At 38.2% G+C, this 22,719-nt stretch overlaps 1 protein-coding gene across 32 annotated transcripts in view; it reads right to left on the reverse strand.

Moving 5' to 3' along the window:
• The window catches only part of DST (dystonin), a 497,218-nt gene that overhangs the window by 279,867 nt on the left and 194,632 nt on the right, over window positions 1-22,719 (reverse strand). The window contains exon 1 of one of the 32 annotated variants that reach the window (XM_016955708.4): window positions 3,943-4,048. The exons of the other annotated variants lie outside the window; for them this stretch is intronic. Coding sequence (XP_016811197.2) covers window positions 3,943-4,012 — 70 coding nt within the window. The 5' untranslated portion in view covers window positions 4,013-4,048. Of the gene's footprint in view, window positions 1-3,942; window positions 4,049-22,719 lie in introns of those variants that run through there. 32 annotated transcript variants of the gene reach the window in all.

Genomic DNA, 22,719 nt, shown 5'->3' on the forward strand with positions numbered 1-22,719 from the left:
TTTTGAGACAAAATCTTGCTCTGTTGTCCAGGCTGGAGTGCAACGGCATGATCTCAGCTCACTACAACCTCCGCCTCCCAGGTGCAAGCAATTCTCCTGCCTCAGCCTCCCGAGTAGCTGGGACTACAGGCATGTGCCACCACGCTTGGCTAATTTTTTGTATTTTTAGTACAGATGGGGTTTCACCGTGTTAGCCAGGATGGTCTCAATCTCCTGACCTCGTGATCGGCCCGCCTCAGCCTCCCAAAGTGCTGGGATTACAGGCGTGAGACACCGAGTCTGGCCTGGTTTTATCTTTGTTTTGTTTGAGACAGTCTCGCTCTGTTGCCCAGGCTGGACTACAGTGGCACAATCTTGGCTTACTGCAACCTCCACGTCCCTGGACTCAAATGATCCTCTCACCTCAGCCTCCCAAGGAGTTGGGACTACAGGTGCATGTCACCACGCTTGGTGAATTTTTGCATTTTTTGCAGAGATGGGGTTTCGTCATGTTGCCCAGGCTGGTCTTGAACACCTAAGCTCACGCCATCCACCAGCTTCAGCCTCCCAGAGTGCTGGGATTATAGGCGTGAACCACTGTGTCTGACCCTAAAATTATTTTATTTGCCTCATTCCAAGTGTAAAACCCCCAGGCACTTTGCTTAAAACTGCTATCAAAAGCAATGATATTAATAATTATGAACCAATAATATTATCCACAAAAGATTTATTAATTCCTCTATTGGCCCCTTAGGGGCATCATCTATACCTCATTCATCTTTGTCTACCACATACTAGATGCCACAAAGCCTCTATGCTGCAATGCCTCTATGCGCTCAACAGATAGATGCCCATTGTGTGAAATAATTTTATTTCAGGAAGGACAATCCAACTGAGGAAAACAATGTAGAATTACTTGTATACATATATACAGTAGTATATACAACTATATCTCTTAAAGCAATAATGGTGTCCTAAATGTCTTTCGGCCTTGCTATTCCTAGACAGTTCAAAATGAACCTAAATTACCAATTTGTTGGTAAAGCAAGAACAAGGAAACAGAAACAATTTACTAGTTCTCTTCACTGATAAGTGCAAATTCTGTACTTCCTTCATTTACTCACTCTTCATCCTAGCATCTATCTGGTCATTTAATGAGTCCAGTGCTATGGTGGTGCTGGTGTCAGAGGGGTGTGAACTAGAGCAACTCCATCTTGAATAGGAGCTAGGTAAAAGGAAGCTGAGACCTACTGGGCTGCATTCCCAGATGGTTAAGGCATTCTAAGTCACAGGTTGAGATAGGAGGTCAGCACAAGATACAGGTCATAAAGACCTTGCTAATAAAACAGATTGCAGTAAAGATGCTGACTAAAATCCACCAAAACCAAAACGGCAACGAGAGTGACCTCTGGTCGTCCTCACTATGACATTCCCACCAGCGCCATGACAGTTTACAAATCCCATGGCAATGTCAGGAAGCTACCCTATATGGTCTACAAGGAGGAGGCATGAATAATCCACCCCTTGTTTAGCATATCATCAAGAAATAACCACAAAAATGAGCAACCAGCAGCCCTCAGGGCTGCTATGTCTATTGAGTAGCCATTCTTTATTCTCAGCTCGCTGCAACCTCCGCCTCCCAGGTTCAAGGGATTCTCTTGTCTCAGCCTCCTGAGTAGTTGGGATCACAGGCATGCGCCAACACACCTGGCTAATGTTTGTATTTTAGACAGGGTTTCGCCATGTTAGCCAGGTTGGTTCCAAACTCCTGACCTCAGATGATCCTCCCGCCTCGGCCTCCCAAAGTGTTGGGATTACAAAGTGTAGGCCAGGCGTGAGCCACCGCACCTGGCCTACTTTCTTAATAAACTTGCTTTCACTTTATTCTGTGGACTCACCCTGAATTCTCTCTGGCAAGAGATCCAAGACCCCTCTCTTGGGGTTTGAATCTGGACCCCTGTCCTGTAACACTGAGACCACCAGGCTGCAGAGAAAGCACTAGTCTTGGTTTCTGAAGCTCATGACCTGGAGAGGACACCTGACAGAAAGGCAGTGTGGTAAGCACACCAGTTGAGAGAAGTACATGGCACTCACCATGTATGCAAGCACAAAAGAGAGAAGGACCAACTTCATCCAGGGCAGTCAGGTGAGGCTTAAAGGACAGGAAGTAGGGTAGCAAAACAGAAGCCAGCCATGTGTCAATTTCTCCACTAAAAAGAAACTCTGACTTAATCATTTAACATTGAAAGAGCCTTGGTTAGGACCCAACTCTTATGTTTCCCTACAAGGTTGCTTCCACTATCCCCAAGATACTGTCATTTTTCAAATGGAAGTGCTGACCACATCTCAGTCACAGACAGGGAGCTGGGGAATCTGGCTCTGTGATGTGATGTGAACTTTGGACAACTGATTGCAAACAATGGAAGTTCTGTGCCAAAGTCTAGCACTCATATCACATTTTCAGCAGTGATGTTCTAAGCATCCAGCAAAAAGAAAACAGAGTAAATGAAAAAAATTACTTCCTAGGTAATATCCATATTATTCCCATTAAATAACAACCAAGGCCCCTGATGCTAAATTCTCAAGAAAAAAAAATTAATAATATATTAAAAATCTTTATAATTCAAGAATAGAGTTTCCATATAAGTCACAAAATAAATTTAATCTATTATGTGTATTATATAAACTATTTTCTTCTTGGGTACAAAAGGGTTAACAAAATAGATTTCTTCTTTTCTAAGTGAATAAAAACTGGTACTATAGTTCAAGGAACATGAGGTAAAACAGATTCTATAGATAAATTGGCTAATTACTTACCAAAGCAGTATATTAAGAAAGCTGATTTAATCAAATAATTTACCTCTAAGTACAGAGGATAGGTTCATAACTATACAAAGGTTCTTTTGATCAATGAGGTTTTGTTGTTGTTGTTGTTGTGCTAGATGCTCAAAAGCACTGCTAATAACATATTTCGTAGGTACTACTGAGGTAATATCTAGGAATTATGATCCGTAACTAAAGTACATAAGATACAAAGACTAAATAACACACATAATTCATAAATTCTGATACTGTTTTCTAACACGAACAACCTAAACCTCTTCTTTTAAACCATGATCAACTTAAATGAGTCCCATTCAAATACCAAAATATGCTCTTTAACATGAGAAGGTTTCCACAATGCTACAGGAATGAGAGAAGAGTTAATGTGAATTTTAAAGGCTTCAACTTTCTTCAAGAGAGCAACCTAGAGTCAGAGAATAATTTAAGTCTGGGAAGACTTTGTAAATCACACCACTTTCCATACACATTATTTCAAAAGGGAGTTATTTCAAAAGGGAGTATTCCAGATTACACCATCTAATTTTCCAATTACAAGTCTCATAATGGTTCCTTATTTCATTTCAGTTAGAGATGTCTAACACTGAGATTTATATTTAGAGCAATGTTGCTACAGCAACAAAAAGGGAAACTCATTCCTGTGATTTTAAACAATTGAACTTTTATAACATTCCTCTATTTGAAAATTATTTCATTTATAGATTAAGTTTTCAATAAAAATATACATTTATATCCCCCTTATAAAGTGTAACAGCTGAAAATATGTAACGACAATGAAGACAAAGAATAACAGAATTGGGGGGGAATAAACAAATGCAAAAAGAGTACTGATTATTACAATCTATATTGACTGGTTTTCGGTGAAATCCAAACAAAGCTAAACTCACTCAGTACCACACACACAGTAAGTATTGAGATTATATAAATACATATTCTGTGGACAACAATAGGCAGGGGAGTTCTCTCCAGGGAGCCTCAGAAGTTGCCCTGATTTCAGTACAGGTTTTCGAAAGATGCCCGACAATCAGCTGAACTATCGCCATGCAAACCAAAGCAGGTAGTGCAACTTTCCCTTCCCAGTTCTGAAAACATGAAAGTGATAGTATATGTGATACTACTAACCCATACAGCACATCAGTCCCACCAGCTTTGCGTTCCAATCTTTATCATTTTTCATGAGCTGCCCCATCATTCTGCAGGAAATCTGTGCAGCAGTTCCCTAAACTCTCTCCGTACAAACTCTGATGTGTCAGAGTCCTGTTAACTTTCTATGTAGAAAAGAAAACACTGACTAGACACTCCTACTTGCAAGCTGAAAACTAGTCAACACCTCCTTTTAAACAAATATTAACAAAGCCAGACTCCTCTACTATTTTTGTAGGGGATATATACAACTGTTACTAAAAAGAAACCAAATTGTCTATTTCTTCTTTTCATTTTAAAGTTGTTCTTAAGAAGTCCTTTAAAAAAAGTTTTAATTCCCTTTTTTTGTTTTGCAATGAGGCGAACCAATAGGATGTTAGATTTCACAGCTGAACTAACTCATCACATTCTCTCTTCTAACACCCCAGGCAGAATTTCCCTGCAATAAAAAGAAAAAAAATCCAGCCTAACTTGTTTAACTTATCCCTGATATGTATGCTAGTAACATGATTTGGAAGGATCACCTTTATAGGCTAGACATACATCCTTCTGGGAGAAAACCACTTTTGGGTATTTCTTTATGTATGCCTTATGGATAAATTTTCATTTGGATTTCACAATAATTCTGAGTTGGGTAGTACTGTCCTCAGTTTAAAGCTGTGAAAATTAAAGCTGTAGAGATTAACAATCTAGCCTAAAATTCCACAGCCAAAGTGGGATCTTAAGAAGTCTGATTCTAAACGTTTATGTCATCAAACAACAGAACCCCTAATCTAATAATGCAGGAAAAGCAAGGTGCCTCAAATTTAGGAGCACTTCACTTCTAAGTATGAATAAATGAATAATGAAAAGTCAAGACATAAGAACCCTTGTTCTAAACAAGCAAAAGACAAACTATCTTTGGCATTCTTATGCTTGTCTGAAACGTTAGACCAATAGACCTTCCTGAATAGAAACTGTATACACAGTTAATTCCAAAAAAAAACAAACAAAAATGATCACTACTTACTTCAGCAATAGAAAACCACCATTCAATCATACCACAATACTGCTGGATTAACAGTTGCCAAGATGCTTTAAAACATCTTTATGTGATTTTCTAACCCTATTCTAAATATACTGTAAATGAATAAATTGTACCAGATCCTGCTGAGAAGTTCAAAGTATCTGCTTAGTAAATAGCCCTTCTCTTCCTATCTCTCCTTTTCCAATTATCTTTAGAGCCCTTGCCTCCGCTACACGAAAGCCTAAGCCTGTCTATTTCACTGAAACCAGGATGATGATAATAATAATAGCAAACACTTAGAGAGCACTTATTATTTGCCAGATGTTGTTCTCAATTACACACACACATATATAACACACACACACACTGCACATTATACTCATAACAATCAGTGAGATAACTTTCATTTACAGATGAAGAAACTGAGGCACTTAGAGGTTAAACAACTTGCCCAGGATCACGAAGCTACCAAGAGCAGAGAGTGCAGTTTGTAAAAGCCTACTCAACATTATAATTTCATACTTAGGAAATAAAATTCTAACTTTTAAAAAATGAGTTAAAAATAAAAAGTAAAGCTTGGGCTGTGCATGATGGCTCACGCCTGTAATCCCAGTACTTTGGGAGGCTGAGGCAGGTGGGTCACCTGAGGTCAGGAGTTCGAGACCACCTGCATGGTGAAACCCCATCTCTACTAAAAATACAAAAAATTAGCAGGGCATGGTGACAGGCACCTGTAATCCCAGCTACTTAGGAGACTGAGGCAAGAGAATTGCTTGAGTCCAGAAGGCGGAGTTTGCAGCGAGCCGAGATCACAGCACTGCACTCCAGCCTGGGCGACAAGAGCAAAACTCTGTCTCAAAAAAAAAAAAAAAAAAAAAGTAAAGCTTGGCCCAATTGTTAATGGTGGGAATCCACAGAAGATGAAATTTACCTTCTGTAGCTTAATGACTCTAAAGAGTGGAGGGAGGGGAGCTGCAATGCTTCACTAAGAAGTTACATCAGAATTTAAGGCAGGGATGAGATTTCTGAGTTTAAGGATCAGATGTGAATTTTAAAAGATGGAGAAACACTTTGAAAAAGGCTGTATCTCAAAAAAAAAAAAAAGGTAAACATTAAGTGTTAGAGTTGTGTAGAAATAATATGGAGGGAGAAGAAAGGCCGCTAGTCAGTTTCCCCATTACTGCCTGGAAATAGCTCTGTGGTACAACACAGTAAAAATATTGCAAGTAAACAGCTGTAAGATTGTTGGTATTATAGAAGAAAGAAGGAAGGAATAGTTGGGATCGTTGAAAAGATCAGTTCCTGAAAAAGATGGACAATGGATGGTTGGTCAACAGGGAGCTGGGTGAGAACAAATCAAAGAGGCTGCACATCACCACCCTGTAGAATCCCATCTCAAACCACCTGTGAGCTATCAGCTCACACCCAATCATCAGCTGACAGCACTGCCTCACTCTAGTAACACCTCACTTGCCTACCTGATTTGACCTTCAACCACAGAAATCTCAGCCAACATTACTTGGTGACTGGAGGTTGTAGCTGCCACGTAGTTGAAATGGGTAATAGGAAAAAGTTCCCACTCTCATTTTAATTGAAAAATCTTATCAAATGTTCATTCCCACAGGAACATCATTATGGTTTATTTCTATTAGTATAGACATACAACTGATGTTCATGTTCTAGTCAATCCAACTTTCATCCACTCGTCTGTGACTTACCTCTGTGGAAGGACGGACTTAGAGGAAGCTACTTAATAACTCTGAGCCTTAGCCACAGTCCACTCCCCAGCCACTCGCCCCTCCACCCTACTTTTGTTAAAAGGAAGGTCCTTACCAGGAAAGTTATCAGATAAAATTATTCATCATTAAGAAAAAGTTTCCAAAATACTTTAGGACTCCATAGGTGAAAGTATACAAATGCTGTTATTTCCCCGTAATTTCTTAGCTTAGTCACTACTGCAAAGTCCCACATACATAAAGCCTACAGTTGGTCTCACAGTAATAAATATTGTCTGCCTCTGTTTTGGCAACAAAAGACTCTCATGTTGCTGCATGTACAAAGAAATATTGTAAGGTGTTAAGAAAAGCTTTCTTCTTGCACATTTCAAGAGAAGTGTGGAAATAACAAGTCCAACACACAGCTACAGTAAAATCTTTGGATTTATACTACCTGGTAGTACACGAAGAAATTATACAATATTAGAAATAAGACAATTCTTAAAACAAATGGAACCATTTAAAAATATAGAAAATAATGGTTTTAAAATAGTTGGGTGGGAAGAATATTTCAAAACAAGTTATGAACCAAAAAAAACTAAACAAAACTATCAAATTTGACAAACCACTGATATAACAGCAGACACTGTAGACAAAGTTTAAAAACTCACTAGAAGAAAACATCTGCTATATACGTAAAATATACATCAATAATATCCAAATAGAGTAATAACTCCTATTAATTAGTAAGAAGGACAGCTCTTCCTAAATTACAAATGATGTGAGCATACAATTCATAGAAGAAATGCAAATGGCCAACAAAAATATGGGGTAATACTAAAGCATCTTTCTAATCAGGAAATGCAGATAAAATGATTTCATATTGGCACAAATTTGTAAGAATGATAATGCTGAATGCAGAGAAATAGGTAGTCCCAAGCTACCGTAATGTGGGTGTGTAAAATGGCAAAGACTTTTTTATTTTTTATTTTTTTAACAGACAGGGTTTCACTCCATCATTCAGGCTAGAGTACAGTGGCATGATCATAGCTCACTGCAAACTCAACCTCCTGGGCTCAAGCAATCCACTCAACTCAGCCTCCTGAGTAGCTGGGTCTATACGGGCACACCCCACCACCCCCAGCTAATTTTTAAAATTTTTTGTAGAGATAGGATCTCCCTTTTTTGTCCAGACCGGTCTCCAACTCCTGGCCTCAAGCAATCTTTTAGCCTTGGCTTCCCAAAGTGCTGGAATTAGAGGTATGAGCCACCTCACTCGGCCACAAAGACTCTTTTGAGAGCAATTTAGTAGTGTCCACTGTAACTTAAAATCCATATACTTTCTGAACCAATAACTCTACCTGTACGAAACAAATACTTGCTTATATATGATTAGCATACTAAGATGTTTACCATAGCAAAATATTTGAAACAATTTAAATATCAGTCACCAGGAGACTAAATGAATGAATTATAGTTCACCTTTCACCTATCCTATAAAATTTTAATAAAGGAAAATCTGCACATAGTAACATAAAAGAGGTTTACAAGATCAGTGGAAAATAATATATATAAAAGGTGTATATCATGAGGAAGAGCAGTTTCATCAGTAGAAGAGAGTGGAAGCTATAAGGAGAGAGGTTGGCAGATGGTGTCTTTCCTATCTCATTCTACATATTTCCAGATTGAGTGCCTGATTATTTTACAAAGAGGGTGTATTTGTTTATTACTATTAATAATAACTGTGAGGGAAAAATGTGTTTCAAGTTATTTTATTCATTTATGTATTACATATTCCGGTGGACTCTATGGAAGATATAGAAAAAAATACTGAGACACATGCCAGAGTACCCCATTCTGGTCTGAAGGCAGAGTTAAGCACTCCAGGCGTGACTGGACTTGCTCTTAGGCTGATGGCTGCAGGAGGGAAGGCAAAGGGGAGAAGACAGGGGAGGGGTGAGAGTTGGCGAGCAGAGGTGAAGGTGCAACTGGTGATACCTTTTTCAGAGAATGGCTGCCCAGTCTGAGATACAAAACAGTGAAGGCACAGGAGGTCTCTGAAAGGAGAATCAGTTACTGAGAATATAGTCAGAAATTATACTGCGTGAAGAGTCTCCTTGTTCAAAGTTTAATTGCCACAGAACAAAACAAATGGTTTTGTCAGCATTTGTCATGAATCCAGACACAGGACAAGAGTAGAATGGTAGAATGTGCTAGGTAAGCTGAGATGTAAACTACAAATGCCATAAATCTCTCCATACAAATGCTTTTTTGTGTATCTCCTCCTCTACCACTATCTGCTCTCCCAGTCATCAGATCTCCTGCCTTCCTGTAAGTGCAGTTGCTGAGCAGCTGAGGTTCAATCTTATTGTTGGCTGGGATCTAGGGGATCAGGTTCTGCTCTGACAAGGAATTTACTGGTATCTGTTCTCACAATTGGCTAAGAATTGAATATAAAACTCCTAGAATCTACCTTCTCCTACCTGAGCATCCTAAAAACATATAAAGAGATTCCTAATCATAGTTATACTGCTATAACATTTAAGTATTATATATAATCTAACTTCTGCTGATCTGAGTCACTGTTTAAGGACAGAAAGCTTCTGCAACTCTTAATCTGTAACATGCTAACCTTAAGAAATTAGACTTTTTTAAAAGGTTTTCACTATCAGCCTTTCTTTCTAGATTCAGAGCTCTAGATAAGAATATACCCCAAAGCACAGAGATATGTAACTCGATGAAAATAAATTAAATAAGCATCATTTCTACATTATTTATATGTAAGGTAAATCCATTATATTATGAAGACCTTAAGTAATTTGGTGTTTTAAAGTATTCAGTTTTGAAAACTTTTATAATCACTACATATATGTAAGGATATAAACAGAACAGTTCACTTTAAAAATCAAATTCATACAAGATACCTTCAAAATTTATTAAAGCAGGACCTCCAGTAACTCAGATAAAAATAAAATCAACAAATTATAAGGAATAAATACAGTTTTTCAAGTTTCTTTGAAATTTTATGACTTGTTGGTTTCTGAAAGAATCCTATTTCTTCTTACCTTTATGCTATTTTCTGTCCCAGCCAATAGCCTATCTGGACAACATATACCAACATAAGTTCATTAAATAAGTAGGTGCCTTTAGACTTCAAAATATAAAAGAATATATATTCCTATATATGGTTTCATATATGGTTATGGTTGTATATGGTTGTATACCCTGTATATGGTTTCACTAGATTGTATTTGGTAGGCTTTGGTAGGCAGCTATGGTAAGGACAAAAAACAAGACTTAGGAATCAGTAGGAGGCAAGGAATCTACATAAACCTAGGTTCAAATATTAGCATCAAAACTGGCTAGCAATTTCAGCTTGGGAAAATGATTTAACTTCTGTGCAACTCAAGTTTTCTCATCTATAAAACAGAATCATAGGTATTACTAGACACCTATTCACACAGTATTCTTATAAGCACTAAATACGATAATAGAGTATAATTAAGATTATGTAGTAGGCTCTCAAGAAATACACTGGCTTCCTAGACACTTCAATTAAATCAGCCAATTCTTATCAAGAACATGCAATAAACGTCAAAATCACAACACTATACACTACAGAATTTCACATCATCTCACAACAATCTTACTGCTGTCTTTATGGATCATCATCCTCTTCTTACTGATTTTTTAAAAATAAATTTCAAAGAACATAACCTAGCCCAAGATTTCTGTAAGCAAGGAAACAGCAGAGCTGGAATTTGGCCCGGATATTCTAATACCTTTTCCACTGTACAAAATTAAGAGGTAAGGGTGAATCAAACCCATACAGTCTCCAACATCAAGGAACTAGGACAGGACATAAGATAAACAGATGTGATTTCTTACTATATCAATTCCAGAAAAAGAAAAACCAAAATAAAATGTCCTTGGCTGTTTAGGATCAAGCCGTTCACTAAATAAACTGCATAAAAGTCCCCTATATTGTAAATTAGAAAAAGGTACAGAGAAATTTTCATTCTTCTCAAGGTGATGGTATAAATCAATACAAGGTCAAAAATAAGAGCTTGGGCCGGGCGCAGTGCCTCAGGCCTGTAATCCCAGCACTTTGGGCGGGCAGATCACCTCAGGTCAGGAGTTTGAGGCTGGCCAACATGGTGAAACCTCGTCTCTACTAAAAATACAAAAAATTGGCCAGGCGTGGTGGTGTGCACCTGAGGTCCCAGGTACTCAGGAGGCTGAGGCAGGAGAATCCCTTTAACCCGGGAGGCAGAGGTTGCAGTGAGACGAGATTGGGCCACTGCACTCCAGCCTGGGTGACAGAGTATGACTGTGTCTCAAAAAAATAAAAAATAAGAGCTTGGGAGCTCTTGCCTTTCTCTGATACTGTAGGTTACTACACAGTGGAATGCTCTAATTCCGTTTACCCTGAACATAATCAGTTTTTCTTGATAAGTATGGACTGGTACCATGAATATGGCCTAAGGAATAAAATCAGATATACCTTAATACACGGCCTAATATTCATATAAGAAGTTCCATTTTTCATGAAAAAAAGTGATCTAGAATTCTTAGTAACTACTTTCATATCACTGTGGTCTCTTTAATTTGACCAGGGAGTTTAAGAGTATTTTTTCAGGTTGTGAGGCCACATTTTTTAAGGCAATGGAAATTACAGGTATGATTCACATGTGTAACACTTTTCATTCCTATAATAGAACAGGGCCAGTCACAGAGTGAGTCATCAGCAGGAATAAATGGGTGGAGAACACCAAAGACAACTGCTCTGAACCACTGGAAAAAATTTTCATTCTGGGTTTGTTCATAATCACATGGCCTCCCACTTAAAGTTGCTTATTTAACTGTAGTTTACAGCTGGTATGGACAACTGCTTTAGTTACAGGATCACCATGCATGCCCCAGTGGGCTTTAGGAACCACACTCAACACAACCACACTAACCCAACACCATCCCAGAAGGGCTCTGCCGCTACCACCACCATCGCTGCACCCCTCTCCCTGCAGCCACACCCAGGAGTACAGATGAGCAAAAGGAAAGGCACACATTAAATGTTAAGTGTGTGGGGTGCCCGCAGACTTCTCTCTGAGGCTTAATTCCTCTTGGGAAAAAGATCTTCAAACCTGTTTTAGCTAAGGACTCATTCTCCCAGTCAATACCCAAAACACAACATGTAAAACAGACAGAGATAAAGTAGCTCTGACTGGAGTCAGAGGAGAAGAGTTTACCCACTAGAGAATATCACCTTGGGTTGATCATCTCCATATCTCAACTTTCTGTATCGTTCCAATTTTAGTATATGTGCTGCCAAAGCAAGCACCATACCTTAACTTTCTAGTGAACTCTTGCCTTGTCCACTTGCTTGTCCTGAAAACCAAAGGCAAACTTTGAAGAACTGGACACCTTTCTGAGATCTCCTTACAGACATTTTAAAAATAATATATGCTTCTTTATTGCCTACTATGAGAAGAGTGGTCTCAAACTTTCAAATTCCACAGTCCCTCCTATCTATCTTCATGAGAAAGTAACATAGTCACCTTCTAGTCCCTAAGACAAAAAAAAAAAAAAAGAAAATATGCAAAAGAAAAGAAGAGGAAATGCATTTTTCTTTGTTTCCACACTTTTATTAAGAAGTAGATAAATTATCTAACAAAAATCAGGGCTAGTAAAGAAGAAAGAATGAATGATGTGCCAATAGCAACAGACACATACTGAGGAAGTTTTCCTAATAGCTAATTCTGTGTGGTAAAAACAATCACCCTGAGATAGCACTGATGGGAGACTCCACTGGTATAACCTTTCCAGAATTTGGCAATACTGAGCAAAAGCTTTAAAAGTGTTCATAATGTTTTGTGTTCTATAAGCCAATGTCTCATATTTATATAGCACTTACTATATGCCAGGCCCTGTCCCAAGCATTTACATTTTTCACAACAGCAGATGGTTATTATTCCTCTGTTACAGATTTTAAAAAGAGGCATTCAGAAGTTAAGTAATTTGTTCAAGGCCCCAGAATCCATGCTCTTAACCCCCAATGCTTCAGGCTCTGGAATCTAAAAAAAAAATCCAAACTTCAGATGAAGATCAAAACAAGAAAATATTTATTTTAACATTAAATGCAAGTCATGCCTGTTAATAGTCAATATTTTTTAGCTATTATTATTAGCTACTAGTAGAAAAACATCCTAAACATCCAAGAATAGAAAAATTATCAAGTCAGTTATCATAGAGCCACAAAAAAAGATTACGCATTGATTAAATAGACGTCACCAATAGGGAAAAAATGCTTGGAAGTGCTTAAGAAAAAAGATTATAAGGGGATATGCCAATATAACATTAGTAATTAAATGTAGGTGGTAAGATAATCAGTAATTTTTATTTTCATCTTTTTTCTTCCAATTTTTCTTCAAAGAATATCTATTTTTTAACAATTATTTTTTTACAGCAGGCATTCTTGTGATATTTTGGTTTTGAGAATCTCTCAATTTGTACAATACTTTTTAAAATGTGTGACACTACTGCTGGTGTCAGCTTGAACATACGGGGTTAAAGCTGCAATCCCAGGTTCAGGCAGCCATTTAAAATGCTATGGAATTTTTCCCAAGAGATAATAAGCCACTGGGTTCCCTCAGAGAATAGAGAACCACCATGTGGCCCATTACCTACAGACCAAGTGAGCATTTAGCAGCTTCTGTATAACTACGAAATTAAACTTAGAAACTAAAATTTTTTTCCATAATGAAGTAATTTCAAGACTCCTAAAGCCACAGGTGTGACTCAGGGATCTGCTCCAGGCCAAAATCATTCCAAAATAAAAGAGGAGAGAGGAGGGTAGAATAGGGATATTATAGAATTTTAAACTTCAGGCATCACCTGACACCTGACTAGAAAAGCTCAAAGCAAATTACTAAAAATGTAGAAACTCAGTCTACACTTTTTGCATACAAATCTCTATAAGTTAATAATGGCTTGAATCACAACTCTTATGAAGCTTAGATTTCCATGCTTCTAAAGCTTGTATCAAGCACACAAGTGGGTCTCCAGTATTTCCAAACTATTCTTTTTTTTTTTTAACGGGCCAGGCTTTTTAACAAGGTAGCATTCCATTCAGTCAACAAGCATCTCTTGAAAACCCACTAAGCACCAGGCAAGTGCTAAGCACTGGCAACACAAAAAGGCATCATGAGTCATCCTGTCTTAGTCCAATGGGAGACAGACTAGGAAGCCAGAATTTGCAAAACTGCATGGTAAGTGCTATGACAGAACTATGCAAAAAAGAGCTTGGCTTGATTTTATGCTTTTTTTTTTTTTAATCAAGGTACAACTAACATAAAATAAGTAAATTTTAAGTGTTCTGTTCAAAAAGTTTTGAGAATTGTTTGCATCCTGTAACCCGCACCCAAAACAAGATAAAGAACATTTTCATCCCCCAACAAAGTTCTCTTGTGCCTCTTTGCCATTAATACCCACCCCCACTCCCACAGGCAACCTGATTTCTGACACTGTAGATTAGCTCTGGTTGTTCTATGTTTCACATAAATATATGCATGCAGTCATTTGAATCTAGCTTCTTTCACTCAGCATAATACATTTGGGACTCATCCACACTGTTACATGTACCAGTGATTTGTTCCTTGTGATTATGGAGAGGCATTTGACTGTATGGACTTACCAGTTTGTTTATTCAATCACCTACTAAGGCTGTTTGGACACTTTCCAATACAATAGCAGTTTGTATTACTATAAACAAGATTGAGTTTTTTTGTTTTTTTTGTTTTTTTTGTTTTTTTTTTTTTGAGACGGAGTTTTGCTCTTGTTGCCCAGGCTGGAGGGCAATGGCGCGATCTCAGCTCACCGCAACCTCTGCCTCCCGGGTTCAAGCAATTCTCCTGCCTCAGCCTCCTGAGTAGCTGGGATTACAGACATGCACCACCACACCTGGCTAATTTTGTATTTTTAGTAGAGATGGGGTTTCTCCATGTTGGTCAGGCTGGTCTCGAACTCCTGACCTCAGGTGGTCCACCCACCTCGGCCTCCCAAAGTGCTGGGATTACAGGTGTGAGCCACCACAAGACTGAGTTTATCTATCTGTTTCATCTCTTTGATTTGTATTTGTGTGGTTTTACGTAGGAGGCAGTGATATGGCGAGTATAAGGTAGAAGAAGGCATAACTGTGAGAGTGGATATGGTATGCAATGCATACAGAAGAGTCATGAATGGCTACACTAGAATAAAACACCTACAAAGATATGCCATGCTAAAAAGCTGGGAGTCTATCAGGAAGGCAACAGAAAACAGTGAACAGAACATTCAAATGGCTGCATATAAGCATTTTCCTCTCAGTTTAGAGAGCACCAACTTCAAAGGCAGAAATACCAGACCTCAAATCCCCACTCTGCTACTAACTCTGTTGGCTAAAGCAACAGTCTTATTAAAGACTCCCTAAGATTTATTTGCATCATCTGTAAAATAGGGATAATAGCACCCATTTCAAACACTTGCATAGAAGCTAAAAAGAAATAATGAATGTTATGCACCTAAGAGAATGCTTAACATAAAACTGTAGTTCTTCTTAGTGCTATTTGATAGACTTAAATGCATTGATCTCAAATATTTCCTGGAATCTAGTAATGGCAACATCAGAGGCATCCTTCTGGCTTCTGCTAATCTCTATCTACTTTAGTAACCACAGAATTATCAAATGGGACTCCAAGAAACCTATTGTTTTAAATTAAGTTAACCAAAGTTCTCTGGAGAAAATGTTTAGGAAAAAAATGAAATGAGTAAGCACAAGTTAACAAAATGAGGTTTGGAAGTGGCAACAGGACATGTATCATGGAGGCATATTCATTAACTAGACACTTGTTCATAGTTATGTCTACCCTTAAAACACAACTGATTGTCCAGTTAGAGTAACAGCATAACAGCATAGCCAGCGAAATGTCCATAGTTCCAAAATGCAGCCTAGAACAAAGAACACAGTAATGCTTCTTAAAATGGAGCTTTTTGTTTACATGAGCCATTTTGGAAATTCACTTCATACCACTGATAATGAAATTTTCAATTACAAAAGAAATGACTTTCGGTTTCTTTTAGCAATAGGAATAAGAAAGAAACTGAAGAATATATAGTGATAGACGCCATTCCAAGTGATCTCTGGTTAGAGTAAAGTAACTTATTTATAAAGTACAACTTCTAAAAGGAAATCAATTAATTCAACAAAAGAAATACGTAACTTATTTGTAGATGCTAACCTTTTAGAAAGTGTAAACAAAATAAGTAACATTCACAATAAAGGCAGATTTCTGTCTGAATTTATACAATTTTTCTATGAAATTTTATTTCTGCGATGGGGTCTGTGTGACTGATTCTTTCTAAGTTCTATGTTCTTAATTGAGAGATCCAGACTTCATTTAATCTACTTTAGCATGTCATCTATCACAGGTCCTTGACAGTAAATGTGCTCAATTGCTTCTAAATACAGACCATTCTCATTATCACTAGTTTCTCCCACATGGCAACCTCATAAATATTTATTAGCAAAATATAGACAAAATCTGCTGAATTACAGAAACTGAAGATATAGCCCTTGAAAAGATCCAAGAGCTATGTAAACACAGCCACTAAAATAAAAATGTTACATATATTAGAGCTGGATTCAAACAAACCAACTCTTAAAAAAATTAAAAAATTAAATCTTTGACCCATGAATATTTTAGTGTGGTAAAATAAATGACTTCATGGTTCCAAGATAAATTTGTAAAACCTAAAAATATTTTCTAACAGTCAAAACTAGATATGGATAAAGTATTTAAATTAAACATATGTTCTTTAGTTCATAAGTCCTGAATAATTTCAGTTAGTATAAGTTATTCAGAAGTTAGGTACTCTTCAGAATCAGAAAGGAATGAGATAAACAACAGGATTATAAAGAAAATATAATTGGATTATCCCTTCTATTTCACTAGCTTATAGTAATACCAAGTAATGTCTATTTTTTTCAGCTCTGAAGTACACTCCAGGACTATAAAAAATACCAGAAAATGTATGAAATGCATAAAACATATATAAAGTATATATTCCTTGCCATCAAGTCATTTCAAATCTAATGAAGAAAAAAAAAAAAAAAAAAACAAGACATTAGACACTAAATAGGAAACCGGTTGACTACATGCAGAATAGGGACTGAGAGAAGAGTTACCAGTGTAACCCTGAGTACTTGTAACAGACCTCTGGGCACGCAGGAGGAGTTGTACAGGAGTTGCACAGTTGTGGGTAGCTAGAAGCTCAGAGACTGACTTTGATTATGTAAAATTTAAGAAGACAATTGTAGGTAGCAGTAGCAGAAATACACAAATGGAAATGAGCATAATGTGAGACAAGGAAACTAGTATTAATAAAATCACACTGCATTGGCAGAATACTTTCATGTAATTACCCCACTTTACATTCACATATACTCTGTAAGTAAGGCAGATACTTACATTTAAAGATGAAGAAACTGAGGTACTACTCAATGAGAGCAGCTTATCCTTATCACTGATCTCGTAATCAAGGCTTGATCACAGGTCTTCAGATTACCAAATCCCCTATTCTTGCTAAACACTACTAGCTCAGAGACTGACTTTGATGATGTAAAGTTTAAGAAGACAAAAATTTTGGTAGACTTTAAGGCAAGTATTATAAAATAATATTTTGAAATTTATTCCCATTTTCTCTTTTGCCTTTTGGCATGAAGTGTTTATCAGCCTAAAAAAGAGATTATAGAAATTCTATAAAAAGACAGGAATAACCATTTCTGGTTTATAAAATAGGATTATTCAGCAAGACACATAGCCTTGCTAGCCATACTATTGCCTGGAAAGATGTTTCCAAATTGCATTTCTGTCTCCCTTCCCTGCCTCCTTTTAATCAGGGGCCTGATCTAGCTCTTCTCCAGGGTAGAAAAGACACGCCACTTCTAGCAATGACAGCAGAGCCATAGGGCTAGCTAAAAGGAGGATATGATATAGTATATGTAGGAGAAAGATGACAGAGTCAAGAGGGGAGTCAAGACTAATTTTTCCTGTTCAGGCTTTGGCCCTGAGAGGAGGAGGTGCATTCAGTGAATAAGGAGTGATGTGGAAGGCACAGGGGGCTCTTGACCCACTCCCTCTCTGGTACCGTGTAAAGGAGGCTACCCTTGGTTCTGCTTGGTACAGACCAGACACAGAAGTGTCTGTGTGTCTGGCTGGGACACCTCCCAGAGGGGTCATCCTAGCAGGGAGAGGGGGCTCTCTAGCAAGGGATACAGAGAAGATCACATGGGCCAGGAACAATCAAGCATCCCAGAAAGACTGCAGATGGGTGTGCAGCACTAGTGGAAAGCCAAGGGGAAGTCAAATCAATGTGGGACACGGCCTGAGTCACAAGAATGGGCCAGAGTTCACTGGTAGCTGACTTAAGAATCAGTGGCCCACAAGGTGCCAGGCATCCAAGACAGAAAAGGGGTACAAATCACCCAGGAAGCAGGGGTCCTAAAAGCCAGGATAAAGACGCTGGCAGGAATGAGCACAGTGTTTTCCCCAGAAATGCAAGGTTGCAAAAGCCACATCTCTCCCTCAAGACACGCAGAGAAAAAGAGAGGGAGAGGAAGCTGCCTTCAACAACCAAGCATTTTTATCTAAGACAGAACAAAGATCAGAGGAGACTGTTCGATTTGCCACATCAGACTATGCTTTAAAACAGATTCAATTTTAGTACATTTTCTCACTAATCAGAAGGTGAAACTCATAAAGATGACTAGATCAGCCATAAAAGAAAATATTTTCTCTGCATTTCCAAGTTCAATCATGAATTAAATCTTTCAAGCCTAGTACACAGGGCAGAAAAGTTGGTTTTATACAGAGAACAACAAAGAGTCATGGTCTTTTTTCAAGAGAAGTATTAATAAGACAAAAGCTCTCAGCAACTGTGTGATACTGGATGAATCAATGCCTTGCAGCAAGCTCAGTCTCATTCCAGAAAGGGCTAAAATACTCATTCAGACTATTTTCATTTTAAAGCAAAGGAACAGAGATGGTTCCAGGAAGAAAAAAAAAATACTTTTAGAAAAGCAGGACTTCAAACAATGCAACTTTAAACAACTGAGAAACAGTGACAGATGGCCCTATTATGTATATACTAGAAATGGGATTTATTTTTTTCAGGAAAGCCTTTGAGAGTTGAGGCTAAAACACTGACAGTCTGTACATGGCATGTCATCTGCCAGTAAACATCAGATGTCCCTACAAACCCAAGTGTTTATAATAATGGGGAAAGAATGGCTGAAGTTTTATGTGAACACAAACGTAAATCACAACATTCTGAAATGCACAGTTTCTAACCATTCTGTTTATGGTGCAATATACAGTGTGGCCCAAGTTCTGGCAAACCACATAGCTCTTTTCAAATTGACAGTATAAGGAATATGATGTGAGCTGTGGACTCACAGCTGTGAGCTGTGCTACATTTCCTAGTAAAAGAACCCCTGATTCTGATGGGGACACATGGTAGCCTGGAATAAAACTACACCTCCCCAGCCTTACTTTCAATAACAAAGTTCCAGTAAATGAAATAAAAGCTAATGTGTTATATGGCAGCTTCTAGAAATTTTCTTTGTAAGACATCTGGCATGAGCCCCTTGCCCCTTCTTCCTTCCCTCCTCCTTTCTACTGGCTGGGGACACAGACCCGATGAATATGGCTCAAGCAGCCATCTAGGACCACAAAGCAGCAGCCTAAGTCTGCAGGAACAAGAAGTAAGGAGCCTCTGTGGATGGTGGCTATAACCATGCCAGTCCTGGACTGCCTCCTGCTGGACTTTTCTCAAGTAAGAGAAAAGTAAACTTCCTTATCTTAAAGTTACTATTGTTTCATTTTCATCTGCAAAATAGAACCAATATTAGTCAACCTAATTCTACCCACAAATACAATGCTTTCCAGCAAACCTACTACTAAGAGCTCTTTGAAATGGAAAATTTCCCAGGAAAGAAACAACTACCATTAATACAGCACAAAGTAAAGAACTTGGTATAATCAAGCGCGTACAACTGTAGCAGAAACTTTTCCCCATATCCTTGTATCCTTCTTTCTCAAAGAAACAAATTCTCTAATTATTAGCTAGGTGCAAATACACAAGGAATAAATACACATTTCCCAGCCTTCCTTGAGCTAGATGTGGCTATGTTCCAGTTCAGCTGTGGCCATTGAGATGAGAACAGAAGTGACTGTGCTACTTCTGAGGAGGGCCCTTGAAGGGGAATACAGTGCCTTTTTCTGTACTTCTTCAATCCAGATGGCTGGAATGCAGATGTGGTGGTGAAACATCTAAAAAAACATGTAAGAGTAACAACCTAGATGGCAAAGCAATGTGACAAAAGGAACCTGGGTCCCTGTTCCAGTTACTATTGCTATGTGACAAACTACACTGGAATTCAACTATGAAAACCAACCATTTTTTTATGTTCAAGAATTCTGTAGGTCAGAAATTCAAACCAGGTACAAGGGGGGCAGGTTGCCGCTGTTCCATGATGTCTGGGCCTCAGCTAGTAACACTCAACAGCTGGGTGGCTTGACCACTGGGGACTGGAATCATCTGGAGGCATCCTCACTCACATGGCTGGTGGCTGATGTTAACTATTGGCTGGAACCTCATTTGAAGCAGTCAGCGAGAACAGCCACAGGTGTCATCTACATGTGGCCTGACTTTCTCACTGAATGGCAGCTTCAAGGTAGTCAAACTACTTTTGTGGTAATTCAAGGTTCTAAAAGCAATGGACCCAGCAGCAAGGCAGAGGCTGCATCACCTTTCCTGACATAACCATGAAAGTCATGTGGTATTCTACTGGTTACAAGAAAGCCAGGTGCCCAACCAGATTCAACCAGAGTGCACAATGGGAAAAGCAGCAAAGAAGTTGCACACATGTTTTAAAACCCATACAGCGCCTGACCCTGAGCATCATACCAGCCCTGGCTGACTTCATGAAGCTGAGCTGCATATCATCCTGCACTCCCCACCTCTGGACTGCTACATAAGTGGAAATACAAATGATCATTTAAAGCCACTATTATTGTGGGTCACTGTAGCAAATTTATAAAGAATACTTATGTACCCCAATATTTAAAAATAAATCAGCCCGGGCGCAGTGGCTCACGTCTGTAATCCCAGCACTCTGGGAGGCCGAGGTGGGCGGATCACTTGAGGTCAGGAGTTGGAGAGCCTGGCCAACATGGTGAAACCCTGTCTCTATTAAAAAGACAAAAAAAATTAGCCAGGCATGGTGGCACATGCCTGTAGTCCCAGCTACTCAGGAGGCTGAGGAAGAAGAATTGCTTTAATTGGGGAGGCAGAGGCTGCAGTGAGCCATGATTGCACCACTGCACTCCAGCCTGGGTGACAGAGTGAGAGACTCCATCCCAATAAATAAATAAATAAATCAAAAACCACAAGTAGCAAAAATGTCTATCTCAAGAAACTAATTTTACAGCTACAGGAATGACTTTGTAGTTTTAATTTATTTGATATTATTAACTGCTGGCATATTTTTTTCCATTCAAAATTTTTAATGACTAACAGAGACCTCTAATATATTACAATCCCTTTGTCAGTCATTTGCATGCTGCCAGTTTCCCTTCCTGGTTTGGTGCACTAAGGGGTTTCTGAGCTCAGACAATAAAGATGCTGACACAGCCAAGGAACTGCAGCCTGAAAACAAAGAGTTCCAGAGGCGCGTGTGAATCTGACTGGATGTGTCCTAAAGCCTCTCATTAAACAGCTACTCCCCATCAAAGACACTACTCTAGGCAAGGCAAAGAGCACTCCTTCCACCTGCCATTCTTGTCCTCTAAGCAAAGTGAGTCCTTGAAGAATCTAATAGTTTCACAGAATCATTTTGTGGTCTAACCATAGAGTATGCACTGCATATGTCAAAATCCTTTTATTTTTTAAATTAACAAATAATAGGATTTCTATCTCCTTATACCCACTCAAAAAATAAAAGCATATAAAGGATACTTTGGTTCTTCCATGTCCCCCAAAAGCAAAAAAGAAAATAACTTTGAGAGAACACAAATTTAAAAGAAAATTACGCAAGTCTGAACATTCCTAAATATATTCAAAGACACATATCTAACTTTGACATATGTACCTGGAGGCAAATAATTTAATAGCAAATCCATAGAATGAACTGCTAAGAAATGCCACAGGATTAAGCCATGTTTTGGGGTAATATGGGTAAGGACATTAAACAACTTTGAGAATGAATTATTAAAATACACCTTTTAATATATCTTATTTAAAACTTATTTAAAATTAGTTTCCAGCATCTCTTAATCCTACTTTATTTTTTGTATGTCTCTCCATCTGTATCAGCCACTAAACCCCAGTAAGACCCACTGTGTAATGATGCTTAATCTTCTTCCTTTTTAAACTCTAATGTGTATCAGCTTTCAGATATTTATGAGCTCAGATCTTTTGGCCAGAATTTGGTTAAGTAAAAAGCAAGCTGATCAGGCCATAGATAAAGGCATTTGGTGCCAGGGTAATTATAAATACAAGCAAGTATTATATTTGCCCCCAGCTCTTGCCCATAAGGTAGCTGAAAACGCATCCTTGATTTTCCCTTATTCTGTCAATATAGGAATTACTACCTTGAATACTACTAAACATATCTTTAAGTAATAAAAGGTAGCATTTGCTGAGCACTTATTATATTCCAGGAATTGTTTTGAGTACTTTTCGTGTATTAAAGTCATCAGATCCTTCAATAACAACATAAAGTGGATAGTATAATTAAATCTCCCTTTTATGGATGAGACTGAGATTAAACAAAAAACAGTGTAGTGAAACTGCACAGACAACTCATGTGGTGGTTTTAAAACATGTCCATACATGGAAACTTCTCCCTTCAAGAGCTAATTCCAATCACTGTGCATGTAGGGACACTAACTAATGGAATATAACTAAAGTAACTGTGTTAGAGTTCTGAGACTAGGTCAT

Source organism: Pan troglodytes, chromosome 5, assembly GCF_028858775.2.
Source record: "Pan troglodytes isolate AG18354 chromosome 5, NHGRI_mPanTro3-v2.0_pri, whole genome shotgun sequence".
NCBI lineage: Eukaryota > Metazoa > Chordata > Mammalia > Primates > Hominidae > Pan > Pan troglodytes.